The sequence below is a fragment of the Engraulis encrasicolus genome, chromosome 21 (assembly GCF_034702125.1).
Source record: "Engraulis encrasicolus isolate BLACKSEA-1 chromosome 21, IST_EnEncr_1.0, whole genome shotgun sequence".
Taxonomy (NCBI): domain Eukaryota; kingdom Metazoa; phylum Chordata; class Actinopteri; order Clupeiformes; family Engraulidae; genus Engraulis; species Engraulis encrasicolus.
In genome coordinates this window covers 24,292,567-24,306,748 of record NC_085877.1, presented here as the reverse complement: position 1 = coordinate 24,306,748, position 14,182 = coordinate 24,292,567, and the positions used below count along the sequence as shown (strand labels likewise).

Genomic DNA, 14,182 nt, shown 5'->3' with positions numbered 1-14,182 from the left:
CCCGACACTGAAGAAGGTTAAGACTGAAACGTCTGACGGGCAGTGAAATACAAAACTTGGAGTGCTGTCCTGTTCTCTTTATTTTGTATATTTTGTGAAGAATGAGCACCCAGTTGCTGTTTACTTTGGTAGAGTTGAGCACGTTACACCACTTAGTTTGATTCTGTAACACAGACACCCATTTCAAAGAAGGCTCAGGCATCATTTGAGGCAGCATAACGTGACTTTTGAATATTGTGCAATGAACTATTTAGAAGTCAGCACTGCTCCAAGTCTTCTCAAGCGTGCAAGTGGGCCTGTTAATCACTGCGTTCATGATGACCCATGTAGTTCTGTCCTGTCCGGTGATCTGTATGTTTGCTCTGATTGGCTGATAGGCTCCAGAAGTGAACGTGATTGGTACTTTGGTGATTTGCCCAGATGTGAGTAGGCGCACTCAACTTTGATGCTGTTGATCGATGTTGACAAAGCACGTGAGCGAGAACTCGCTGTGACGATGTGGGTGGTATTAAACTCAGCACATTTAAAGTTGACCAGAAATGTTGAGAACGAGACAATGAGCTCGCACCAGTTTGATCTACCACCACACCATGTGTGAGGTGTGGGGGGAAAGGTGGGGAGGAGGAGCTGAAGTGGGGAGCAGTGCAAACTTGAGTAGGGGTGTGAGACAAGCCACTTATACACACGTGAGTGAGTTGTTGGCCAACCAGTTCAGTGGTGCGTCCCTTCAGAGGTGGTATGCAGACGGGGTTAAGCAACTGCGGGAGTTGCAAAGTCCGTCTGCAGTTGCATTCATCCCGCGATAGTTTGACACCATGGCCGTGTCTCAAATGCGGCACTTGTGCACTTCGGGCACTGTTTTTCAGTGCCTAGGGCGCTCACGCTGAAAACTTCAGTTGAGCCAGTGCACTGAAAGTGCCAGGATGATCCCCTAACAATGGCGGAAAAATGCAGTGCTTGAATGATGGACACTGCACGCACTGACAATGACACGGAGGAAATGTGTCATTCAGTTCAGTAGAAGAGTTTGGTCAACAGTCTCCTAATTCTGTAATGTTGCTGAGACACCAACCTTTTCATGCCAACCGAAGTATTGTATGTGTGATTGTTGTCCTTTGGGGTGAAGGACATGGAAATACAAGCACCAGACGCTATGCATTGTAAACAGTAGCCAACTTGAATTTTGGCGAGCTAATGCCATGCTCAGCCGTCACTTCCAGCGAGGGCACAGTGCATAGTGCTCAAATTTTCCCACGACACTATGCACTAAAGACCTCAGTGCACTGTGTGCACTGTGTACTGACTGTCAGTGCACTGACAAAAGTGCGTCATTTGAGACATAGCCCATGTGACATGTCACCTCGTCAGTGCAACATGACTGAAATTTAATACGTTGAAAAATAAATCTAACCATTATGCAACATTTTCATCCAAAATGCATTACTGTCTACATGCACATGTACATGTTGCGGGATCTTGAATAAGGCTAGTTTTTTCCTCCAGTCATGTGATCTGTGCGTGTGCTCTGATTGGTTGTTAGGCTCCCGAGGTGAGTGTGATTGGCCTAGGGGAGAAGCTGCTGCTGTTCCGGCATGACCCGGCCCACGAGAACGTCCTGCGCAAGCTGACGGAGCAGGACACACTGCAGGACGGCGACCTGGTGGAAGTGGTCCTCTCAGGTCAGGGTGTGTGTGTGTGTGTGTGTGTGTGTGTGTGTGTGTGTGTGTGTGTGTGTGTGTGTGTGTGTGTGTGTGTGTGTGTGTGTGTGTGTGTGTTTGTGTCTGTGTGTCTGTGTCTGTGTGTGTGTGTGTGTGTGTGTGTGTGTGTGTGTGTGTGTGCGTGCGTGCGTGTGCGTGTATGTGTATGTGTATGCGTGTGTGTGTGTGTGTGCGTGTGTGTGTGCTTGCATGTAAATACAGATACATATATACAGTGTAGTGTATATGAGTGTGTGTGTATATATATATATATATATGTACATGTATATTTAATGTAAGCCTATACTTCGAACTATGTTCGTTTTTGTACGTGTGTACAAAAATGTTATGCACGCATGTGTGTGTATGTGTGTCTGTGTTTGTGTCTGTGTAAGCATACGTCTGCGCGTGTTTGCAGGTGTTTCTGTGTGTTTATGGTTATCAATAAGTCAGGCCGTGTTTTTGTTGGTGTAAGAAGAGATGCTCACCTATGGTAATCATCTATACAAGGGTGCGTTTCTCGAAAGTGTAGTTCTTAGCCAGTTTGTAACTTGGGTTGCTGCCAATGGGAAATTGCATTGCAAACAACAAAGTAGCTAACATGGTTTGCAGCTATGATTTTGAGAAATGCACCCCAGTACTAAACACTGTACATTGTATGTTACATCGTCTTTCTCGGTCCCCTCCATTCTAGCCTCAGCATCCGTAACAGCTATGAAGTTCCGCCCCCATTCCCTGGTGGTCCAATCATATCGTACCCCTACATTCTGTCATCACTGTGGAGAGATGCTCTGGGGACTGGTCAGGCAAGGGTTAAAATGCGAAGGTACATAAAACAATAATATGACTGCTGTGTGTTTTGACAACCCCCTTCTAAATAACTACTAATCTTATAGGATCACTTACGTCAGTGAACTTACTCAAATCTCACTCACTATTTATTTTTTCCTATTTGTGTACTTTCACTCTTTGATTTCATATGTTCTCTCTTCCTGCGATATGACTGACTGAATATCTCTCTCTCTCTCTCTCTCTCTCTCTCTCTCTCTCTCTCTCTCTCTCTCTCTCTCTCTCTCTCTCTCTCTCTCTCTCTCTCTCTCTCTCTCTCTCTCTCTCTCTCTCCATGTCTAGGTTGTAGTCTGGACTTCCATAAGCGCTGTGCGCTGCACCTGCCCAGTGACTGCAGTGGTCTGTCCCGCCGCTTTAGGTCCAGTCTGTCCCTCTTCCCCCCGGGACGACCACGCCTGCCATCCCTCTCCACACAGGCAGGAGGCAGCCTAGAGGAGGTGAGTGTCTGGAACAGGTTTAAAGTAGACAGAAAGACAGATGGCCTAGGTGTGAATATTACTTCCCTCCTACTCCTTTTTGTTAATTATTTGCCTTGTCATTCTCCTTGAACCCTTGATCCCTCTCTGCTCTCCTCTCCTCATATCACGTTTGAAATATTTATCTGGTTCTGTGTGTCCTCTGCCCCCTTGTCATCCTCTTCTCATCCCTCTCTCCTCTCCTCTCCCTACTCATCCCTCTCTCCTCTCCTCAAATCTCCATACTCACCCATCTCCTATTCTCTTCCATCAGACAGATTGTAGAGTAGAGTAGAGTAGAGTAACTTTATTGATCCCTGGGGGGAAATTATGTTTTTTTTTGTTAGAGTAGAGTAACTTTATTGATCCCTGGGGGTAAATTGTGTTTCTTTTGTTAGAGTAGAGTAACTTTATTGATCCCCGGGGGGAAGATTGTGTATTCCATTGTGATAGACGGACAGACAGACACAAACTTTGTCTAGATCAGGTAATGGGATGAGAATGTTCTAGTTCCTCTGCTTCTCCTTCCTCATCCTCGTCCTCGTCCTCGTCCTCTCCTTCCCACCCCTCCTCTCGCCCCTACTAATACCTCTCCCTCTCTCTCCTCTGCCATCCTCAGATCAGTATGACCAAGCCCACTGGTTCCAGGTCCCATGGCGGGGGCTGCTATGCGGACAGCAGGGTGTGGGGGGGTCCAGGCCGGGGAGGAGGTGGTGGTGGTGGTGGTGGTGGTGGTGGTGTAGGGGGGGTGCAGCTGCCTCACACCTTCCACGTGCACAGCTACACGCGGCCCACCGTCTGCCAGCACTGCCACCGGCTCCTCAAGGGGCTCTTCAGGCAGGGCCTGCAGTGTACAGGTGAGGACTATGGTTGTGGGATGTGTGTGTGTGTGTGTGTAGGGTGGGAGTGTGTGTGTGTGTTTTGGGGGGAGTGTGTGTGTGTGTTTTGGGGTGCTTCCATGCATGCGTTCGTGTGTGTATATTTGTGTATGTGTGTGTGTGTGTAGTGCAGAGGTGTCTGTGAATGTGTTTCTGCGTCTTTTGTGTGTGTGTGCGTGTTTGTGTGAGAGAGAGAGTGTAAGCCAGGTGTGTGTGTATGTGTTTATGTTTGTATTTTCCGACACAGCTTACAGTGTAAAACCCACATGAATGTCAATAACATTTTTGAGTGTGTTTGTGTATGCGTAGGTGTTTACTGTATGTGTACGTGCATGGTTGCTTGCTAATATTTGTCTGGCCGTCACCGTATATTTCCTTGTATTCATCAGGTGGGTGTTGTTTTCGTTAGCATCTCACCTACGGAAAGATCTTTATGAGTGTCGTAGTCTTGCCAGGAAGAGAGAAACGGGAGCGTTAGGCTGATCAGTTTCGATGTCTGTCCTGTGTCCTGTGTTGTGGGTGATTTTTGGTTGTCAGCAAAAACGTTAACCTCTCACACTGGCAAAGTTCTTTGATGAAGGGGGGTAGAAACAGAGTAGAGAGTTGGGCAGAGTTCGCACACGGTAACTTGTACAATTACTTTACATTACTGTGCAATACTTTTCTTATTTAATTAGTTTGGATCATTGTCCTGGATGTGTCATGCAGGGAAGCCTATGGAAATGCGGGGGGGTGGGGGGATGGGGGTTGGAATTGGGCTTTGTTGTGACATTATTTCAGAGTGAGAAATACAACTTGTGGAGTGAGATAAAGAGGACAACTGAGAATAAATGAGACTTGAGGACAGTAAAAAAAAGAATGTTTCATACATTTGCTTCTTGTATTGTGGCCTGAATTCAATACTTAGAGAGTCAAATAACTCTCTTCTTTAGTCTAGTGCATTTGTACCAGATCTCCAAGTGTTGCGTCTTTTACTGTGCAGGAGTACAAGACTGGTACAAGAAGTCAACTGTACCACACTCATATACTGCACCCTTATTGACGTGTGTCTGTGTGTGTGTGTGTGTGTGTGTGTGTATGTGTGTGTGTGTGTGTGTGTGTGTGTGTGTTGTGTGCGTGCGTGCGTGCACGTGCGTGTGTTGCTCTGTGCTGCAGATTGCAAGTTCAACTGTCATCGGCGGTGCTCACCTCTTGTGCCAAACGACTGTCTGGGAGAGTCAAGGCTCACCAATGGGGGAGGTAGGACATCTGGCACTCTTGTGTTTATGTTTTAATGAATACTAATTGCTGCTAATGTTGAGAGTCAGCCTATACAATGGAACACTGCTGGAAAATAGGCCTAATATACTGTATACTCTAATTTTGTCCTATTTACCTAAATGCTTTTGTTATGAACATTCAAAATTTAGTGTTGGTTTTTAAAATACCATACAAGACATAACATAGTTCTGGTGTGCCCCCAGAGATTGGGGAAACACGTTACATTTAGAGACAAGAAAGCACCCGTACACTGTTCACATTTGCAAGGTTCACTTGTGATGTTTCGTTCTATTGACCTTCTTCAAGCAATTCAACCCCTTTAAATTGAAACACCTTAAAGGGACACTGTGTGAGATTTTTAGTTGTTTATTTCCAGAATTCATGCTGCCCATTCAATAATGTTACCTTTTTCATGAATACTTATCACCACCATCAAATTCTAAGTATTCATTATGACTTGAAAAAATACAATTTTCATACATGAAAAGGGGGATCTTCTCCATGGTCCGCCATTTTGAATTTTCAGAAATAGCCATTTTTAGCTGCAAAAATGACTGTACTTGGGCCATACTAGAAATATTCATTTATTACTTAGTAAACTTTCATGAAAATATCAAATTTGGCAATAGGCAACACATTTTCAATGAGCACCATAGTTGCAGTACCTATTTTGACCATTTCCTGCACAGTGTCCCTTTAAATTGAACTACCAATATCGGAGATCAGATCCAAGACAACATTTGTCAACTTTTGCCAAGATCTATGTACATCTTTGAGAGAATGTGTTATCTTTGTGAACTAAACAGCTGAATGTGACATGCATCTGATTAGCACACAGTTAGCACACAGTTTGTGCTCTGACTTTTTTAATCATCATCATGTGAGCAATACAACTGTATGTTCAAATTCACCAGATTTGTAATTTTTGTAACCTGTGTTTTCCCCAACATCTCTCTTCCAGACTGTGGGTCATCGTCAGGTTTCAGCAGTGATATGGATGTGGACATGGAGTCGAGCGTGGAGTCTGTGAATGATCTGTACGAGGAGTTTCGGCCCCACAGCCATGGCAATACCCTGCCCCAACCAGAGGAGGCACCCTCACGCCCAGAGATAGGGTAGGGTGGGGTGCATGACACCTTAAAAAACACATCCTACATAGACCATGATGCAGAATTGCTGCAAAAAACAGTAGCGTCTGCCAAATGTAATGTAATGTAATGTAAAATAGATGTAATTACCATCCATGAAAAAGTACAATACAGGCCATGATACAACAGATTCTTTATATTGATAATTTATGATCTCTATCGATACTATTCACTGGGTGAATTTCACTATGTCTCTTCCTGCCTCTTCCTGTCATTTTCTGCCTGTGTCCCCCTTTCTCTGCTTGACACTGTATTGTTTCTCTGTCACTTTATCGCTTTATCTCTTTTTTTCTTTCTTTCTTTCTTTCTTTCTTTCTTTCTTTCTTTCTTTCTTTCTTTCTTTCTTTCTTTCTTTCTTTCTTTCTTTCTTTCTTTCTTTACTTTCCATTTTTGTTTACTTTCTTTACCTTCTTTGTTCTTTTTCCTTTCTTTCTTTTTCTATCTATCTATCTATCTATCTATCTATCTATCGATCTATCTATCTATCTATCTATCCTGCTCTCTCCGTGTGTCTCTAGGCCGTGTTTCAGCAGCAATATCCCGCTGATGCGCGTGGTGCAGTCTGTCAGGCACACCAAGAGGAGAGCCAGCGGGGTCCTCAGGAAAGGATGGCTGGTGCACTGCACCAACACAGACACAATGGTAACACATGCAGACTCAAGAAAGAAAAATGTCTACTTCAACCAGGATTTTTTGATAACTGAAGAAGGGTTTTCACCTAAAACGTTGCATGGATTTCTTTTGTTTTTAAAAAGTGGGAGCTAAAAATCCTAGTTGAAGCAGACTTTTTTTTTTCTTTTTCATCTGGACATTTTGTTGTCCTGCTCCCAGCTCAGACGTTTAGATATTCGGGCTTTAACCTACTCCTTCAACAATTGCAGACTAACACACATGCATGCACGCACACAGGCACACATGCATGAATACACACACACACACACACACACACACACATATGCATACGTATACACACAAACACAAACACAAACACACACACCCACACACACACGTACCCATCGATTCTGTCACACTCTCTCTCCACTGAGGTTCAGATGAAATATGTTAATTACCAATTGTTGATACCGTTTAACAGGGGATTTTCTGTGGGTAGGCGGTAGCTGTGTGGTGTTTTACTGTCAACCCTCGTCTCGCAGGGATGTGGTTTTACGGGAGAACTGATTTATTTTTAGTCTGTGTGAAATCCACAGCTGGGGGTTTCATCATAGCAACATCAAACATTTTTTATAGATATATTCATTTTTGTTAGAAATAGAACACAACACATATTAACATATATCAGAAGTATATTTATTAAACTATAAATTAATGTAATTCATGTTTCCTGAAGTGGAGACAAAACAAACTATTTTTTTGTTTTTAAAGCTGCATTATTTTTACCATTATAATTTTGAATTTACGGAAATATAATTTTTTTGCATCAAAATTTGCTGTACTTAGATCATACTCGTACATATTAGTTTATTGTTTAGTAAATATTCACGAACAGATCAAATGTGCCAGTAGGCAGCACAGGTTCAATGTGCAGCATAGTTGCAATGCCTACTATCTCACCATCTTACAGAGTGCACCTTTAACCTTCCGATAACCTTGATCTTGAACTTGAACAGTCTTGCCAAAAATGTAACATGTAACACTGCAGTGCCTTAGCCATGTGATCCACGGCCAAGGCCTATCCTTTGGCCATTTTACAGTTTTAAAGTTCCTTTGAATGTTTTGTTCATTTTGCTTTAACAGCCCATGGGAATTAAGAATAGTGAGAAATTGTTAATCCTTTCTCTTTATCTTCTTTCAGAGGAAGCGGCATTTTTGGGTTCTGGACAGCAAGAGCATCACCTTGTATCAGACCGAATTAGGAAATAAGTTTTACAAGGTACTGTGACAATATCCTGTAATAAACGTAATACCCTCTACCTTATTGATGGACACTGCCTTATTATGAATTTCTGTTGCAAGAGTTCTAATGCTGACATAACATTATCTTCGCCCTCACCTCACTCCCCTTCTCGCTTGCTATCTCTTTCTTCTATCTCTCCTCTGAACTAATCTTTTTTCTCTCTTTGGCTCATGTTATCCCTCACTCTTCCCCTCTCCTATTCCCTTCATCTCGTTCTTTTTGCTCTCCCCTTTTCCTCTCTCTGCTCCTTTCCTGTCTCTCTCTTTCCTGTATGTTCTCTACAAGTCTTCTGTTGTCCTGTCTTGCACTTTAAATGTCTGTATGAGCACTGTCTATGTCCATACTGTCTTATGTCCATGTATGAGTACTGTCTATGTCTATACTGTCTATGTCCTTACCTAGATTAGTCTATGTCTGCATGGGAAAGCAAGAAACGTAATTTCAAATTCTTTGTATGACCAGTGCATGTAAAGAAATTGACAATAAAAGCAACTTGAACTTGAACTTGAACGTCTCTACTCTCTCCATCTCTTCCCATCTTTGTCTCTCTCCTTCTTTCCCTCTCTCCTCTAACCACCCTCCTTCTCACCTTCTCTACCCCTCTCCTTCTCTCTCTTCTCCACTTGCCCTTCTCTCCCTCCTCCTTTCCTTCACCCCTCTCCAGGAGATCCCTCTGTCTGATGTGCTGCAGGTACGAGGGCCTGAGAAATTGACTCATAGCAATGATAATGACACCAGTGGTGGAGGTGACGGTGGCAGTAGTGGTGGCAGTAGTGGTGACAGTAGTGGTGACAGTGGAGGTGGCAGTAGTGGTGGCAGTGCTGGGCACTGCTTTGAGCTGGAGACGGGCACTGGCCTGGTGTACTGCGTGGTGGTGGAGCTGGAGGAGGGGGCCGCCTGGGAGGCTGCCATACGCCAGGCCCTCATGCCCCTGCAGGGCAGTGGGCACAAGATAGGGGGCACTGGTGAGTAGTTATCCTCGACTGTTTGACTGCCAGAAACAGTGAATGAATTAACAAATCACAGGAGTGAGTGAGTGAGTGAGTGAGTGAGTGAGTGAGTGAGTGAGTGAGTGAGTGAGTGAGTGAGTGAGTGAGTGAGTGAGTGAGTGAGTGAGTGAATGAATGAACAAGATCATTGAAAACATTTTCCTTTTCATTTCAATTTCAGGTGGTGGTATGCAACAAGGAGAATCTCAGGTAAGAAACTCACGGATCCTTCTGACGGACATTAAGGATAGGCTTTTGGCTGTGAAATAAGTATAGCCTATTGTATGGTATTCTCTCTCTCTCTCGCTCTCTCTCTCTCTCTCTTACAGTAATGTGTGTTTTACTTTTTAGGATATTAGTTCTGTCTATCAAATCTTCTCTGATGAGGTGCTGGGTTCTGGGCAGTTTGGAATAGTATATGGAGGTAAGTGCAAAACATGTCAATAAAGTGCTGCATTGCTTTCATTCCTTTATAGGCACTGTGTAGTTGCAAGCCAACCGTATTGCTGCATCTCCTGTACGGTATGTCTATAACTATGTGAGACATTCCTTATAATCTGTTACACAATTCTGGTAAATTTTCACAGGTACACACCGGCAGTCCAGTAGGCCTGTTGCAGTCAAGGTGGTTGACAAAACACGGTTCCCCACCAACCTGGAGAGACAGATGAGGAATGAGGTGTCCATATTACAGGTCAGTTGAACAGTTGGATACTCATTGGACTCCTGGACTACTATATATATATATAATATATATATTTATATTCCCCGATCCTATTAATTGTCAATTTGTTTCATTAATTGTCTTTATCTTGTTTTTATTCTAATTTTGTGTATTGGTCTCATGTCTATGTGCTTTGCTGACCTGCATCCCTGATTTTATGTTGTTTTCATTATCTGGTGTCTGTTTGTGTTTTTAAGTGCCTACCTGTGTTTTAAGTACATACTAATGCTCCTCTTGTGGAGAAATAAATCAACTTGACTTGACTTGACAGGAGCAGGGGTGCTGACAGCTTTGGCCGGGCCCGGTACAAGTCATCTGAAAGGGCCCCCCGCTCAATACCTATATTGTAATAAGGACCAAATTCTGGGGCCCCCTCTCTCCCTTTGGCCTGGACAGTAGAACCATTTGTTCCCCCTGTCATCTCCCCTGCACATGAGGATCCTTTGTGTGACCACATTTAGGCCATGAGGGGTGTTACGTTATATGCAAGCTGTGCTTTTGTGGAGGTCCATATCAGAATTATTCAAAGTATGCACATCCCACCACTTTGAAGCAAGGGACTGGAACCCTTGGAGAGCTAAGATTTGAAGTGATTTCAGTGTATTTATGTAATTTGTACTCCTGTCTTTGTATCTGACATTCCTTCTGTCTCTGTTTCTGTCTCTCTGTCTGTTTCTGCCTCTATTGGTCTATTTGTCTGTTTTTGTGTGTTTTTGTTTAACGTGTGTGGACTCGCTCACAGAATCTGTCCCATCTGGGGGTGGTGTTGCTGGAGGGGGTCTTTGAGACGACAGAGCTGGTCTTTGTTGTCATGGAGAAGCTCCATAGCGACATGCTGGAGATGATCCTGTCTCATGAAAATGGCCGCCTGACGGAACGCACCACTCGTTTCCTGGTCACACAGGTCAGCCTGACTACTTATTTTATATCAATTTCATATTCATAAATAATGACTCGAATGACTCAATGACTTGAAATAAGTTCATTTAATGATTTACAGATATTAGGTATGGACCGCTAGATGGTGCATAGAACAATATGTGATTAGATGCCAAAAAGCAGGATTACATCAAAGTCTGAGGACATTCTGACATAAGTTGTTGTCTCATTGTTGCTTTCAAGGTTACTCTAATAAGCTATTTTCTTTTATACACTAGGGGGCTCTATTGATAAAAACATTAGAACTTGCACAGTTCAACTAATTTCTCTCTCTCTCTCTCTCTCTCTCTCTCTCTCTCTCTCTCTCTCTCTCTCTCTCTCTCTCTCTAGATTCTGGAGGCGCTGCGGTATCTGCACTTTAAGCACATTGCTCACTGTGACCTAAAGCCTGAGAACGTGCTACTGGCCTCCCCTGATCCTTTCCCACAGGTTTGTACACGACATGATCTCTCTGGCCCTACCGCGGCTTTAACGGTAGGGCACTGGCCTGCTATTCCGGGACCCGGGTTCGATTCCGGCCCGGGGCATTTGCCGATCCCTCCCCATCTCTCTCTGCCTACTCGTTTCCTGTCACACTCTCACCGTCCTATTGTGAAAATAAAGGCATAAAAGCAATTTGAAAATTCTTTAAAAAGTAGTAATTCTGTCACAATTCTATCCCTCCATAAGTACTCTATAATAGGCCCTGCTGTGGCCAACCAGTAGGTACTCATCTGCCATGCGGCTGACCCGGGTTCGATTCCCAGCCCGGGTCTTTTGCCGACCCCTCCCCCTCTCTCTCCCCATTCACTTTCTGTCCACCTCTCAAACTGTCCTATCATCAATTAAGTCGTAAAGGACAAAAAAAACGTTCAAAAAAGAAAGAACTCTATAATAACAACTCAGTTTCTCCTCCTACTCACCCTCCCCTCGCTCCCTACTATCTCGTCCACCCCCACCCCCCTACTCCACCAGGTGAAGCTGTGCGATTTCGGCTTCGCCCGCATCATCGGCGAGAAGTCGTTCCGGAAGTCCGTGGTGGGCACGCCGGCGTACCTGGCCCCCGAGGTGATCAGCAGCAGCGGCTACAACCGCTCGCTGGACATGTGGGCCGTGGGGGTCATCCTCTACGTCAGCCTCTCCGGAACCTTCCCCTTCAACGAGGACGAGGACATCGGCCAGCAGATCACCAACGCCGCCTTCATGTACCCCAGGCACCCATGGTCACTCATATCACTGGAAGGTATACACACACACACGCGCGCGCACACACACACATACATACACACACACATACATACACACACACAGGCACACACATACACTCTTTCTTTCTCTCTCTCTCTCTCTCTCTCTCTCTCTCTCTCTCTCTCTCTCTCTCTCTCTCTCTCTCTCTCTCTCTCTCACACACACACACACACACGTGCGCACGCATGCAGACACACACACGTACACGTGCACACATACTGTACACACACACACACACACACACACACACACACACACACACACAAAAGAAAAACATATGAACACAGCTCCCATATGATGCTAACAACATGTTTTTCCATCTGTGCTAGGCATGTGTCCGCACAGCTGTTATTTGCAGGTGTCTACTTACATCAATATTGCTGTGTTTATAGCAGCCAAATATGTACACATTTGTGAAATAGAAGCATAGTGCATTCAATGAAAATGGATGAGTGGCAGTAATATCATACAAGTTTATTTTGTCCTAAATGGACACAGTACAATTATATAACAAAAAATAATAGTGCAATAACGAAGTGAATAAAACGAGGGTTACGTGTGTAACCACAGTTCTATGAGTCTCAGATGACTGCCAGGTGAAACAAACTACAGTACAACAGTATTTTCTGTGGGATGGATTTCTCTCTCTGGACTCTCACTCTCACAATGCAAACACAATTTTGGCAAAATATCCCTGGCTAAGGTGAAAACTATGAGAATAAGGGAGATGAATGAGATGTGTTTATGGCAAAAGGCTTTCATTAATCTTCCTCCTACTTTCTCTCTTCTTCTCCCCCACTCCCTCTCCTCTTCTGCTTCTCTCTCTCTCTCTCCTCTTCCTCTTCTTATCCTCTACTACTCCTCACCATCCTCTCTCTCTCCCTACCCCACTCTTGCTCTGCTCCCCCGATCCTACTCCTTTCTTCTCCTCCCTCTCCTCCATCTCTCCTCTTCTTCCTCCCTCTCCTCTCTCCTCCTCCTCTCTCACTCCTCCTCTCCTCCCTCTCTCCTCTCCTCCTCCTCTGCTCAGCTGTGAGCCTCATCAAGAACTTGCTGCAGGTGGTGGTGAGGCGTCGCTTCAGCGTGGGAAAAGCACTGGGACACTCTTGGCTGCAGGTGAAGAGAGAACACACACACGCACACACACGCACACACACACACACGCACGTACGCACACACGCACGCACACACACACACGTACGCGCAAACGCACACACGCACACTTCCAAGTATTAGCATACACACACACACGCACACACACACACAGGGTGCATTCCAATATGTGACCTTGCCTCCTCCACTTGCGCTTGTCTCCTCGCCCCGCCTCCTGGCCCCTCCTCCGTGGAGAAAACGATAAAGTTTCCCAACTGTCAGCCTAGCCACAACAACTTTTGAGGGACTGTTTTTCATTCACCATAACAATTGCAAACGAGAAAAAGACTCTACAATTGAGCTTTTGCAAGATATTGAAATATAATGCTGTTGTCAGTGATGTCATCATGACGAGAAGCGAGTGGAGGAGGCAAGTGGAGGAGGCAAGGTCCCATATTAAGATGCACTCACAGTCTAGTTGCAGGTGATTCTGGCCAGTATTAAGGCACACAGAGAGAGAGAGAGAGAGAGAGAGAGAGAGAGAGAGAGAGAGAGAGAGAGAGAGAGAGAGAGAGAGAGAGAGAGAGAGAGAGAGAGAGAGAGAGACTACCCTAATAGACTGAGAAGCTATAGGCTACAAGAGCTAACACTATTTTTCCCCCTGAATTATTACAGAATTTCCAGCTATGGTATGACCTCCGTGAATTCGAGCACCGCATCGGTCGAAGATACCTCACCCACGAGGAAGAGGATGAACGCTGGAGAAAATATGCGGAGGAAAAAGAACTTGACTTTCCCACACACCTCACTATGCCTCATGACAACAACAACAGCAGCTGACCCATGACATGAAAGAGACTCTTTATTATATGTTTAACTATTTTGTAAAAATGAGAAACCTGAAATAGTCTTTTCAAGTGTGTTACAAATAAATATGATGATTTACATACTGACATCAGCTGTATCAATAAAAACTGAGACGTTTGCGGTTGTGGCTTTTATTTTGAAT

The 14,182-nt window shown here is 44.5% G+C and overlaps 1 protein-coding gene across 1 annotated transcript in view; it reads left to right on the top strand.

The window, feature by feature from the left end:
- prkd4 (protein kinase D4) overlaps positions 1-14,141 on the top strand; it is a 30,778-nt gene extending 16,637 nt beyond the window's left edge. The window contains exons 3-19 of the mRNA XM_063187136.1: positions 1,541-1,679; positions 2,392-2,523; positions 2,829-2,983; positions 3,621-3,858; positions 5,035-5,118; positions 6,101-6,254; positions 6,806-6,929; positions 8,101-8,178; positions 8,867-9,167; positions 9,373-9,401; positions 9,543-9,615; positions 9,779-9,885; positions 10,658-10,819; positions 11,185-11,283; positions 11,809-12,076; positions 13,112-13,197; positions 13,849-14,141. Of these exons, the coding sequence (XP_063043206.1) occupies positions 1,541-1,679; positions 2,392-2,523; positions 2,829-2,983; positions 3,621-3,858; positions 5,035-5,118; positions 6,101-6,254; positions 6,806-6,929; positions 8,101-8,178; positions 8,867-9,167; positions 9,373-9,401; positions 9,543-9,615; positions 9,779-9,885; positions 10,658-10,819; positions 11,185-11,283; positions 11,809-12,076; positions 13,112-13,197; positions 13,849-14,013 (2,394 nt within the window). The 3' untranslated portion in view covers positions 14,014-14,141. The remainder of the gene's footprint in view (positions 1-1,540; positions 1,680-2,391; positions 2,524-2,828; positions 2,984-3,620; positions 3,859-5,034; positions 5,119-6,100; positions 6,255-6,805; positions 6,930-8,100; positions 8,179-8,866; positions 9,168-9,372; positions 9,402-9,542; positions 9,616-9,778; positions 9,886-10,657; positions 10,820-11,184; positions 11,284-11,808; positions 12,077-13,111; positions 13,198-13,848) is intronic.
- Positions 14,142-14,182: the final 41 nt, after the last annotated feature.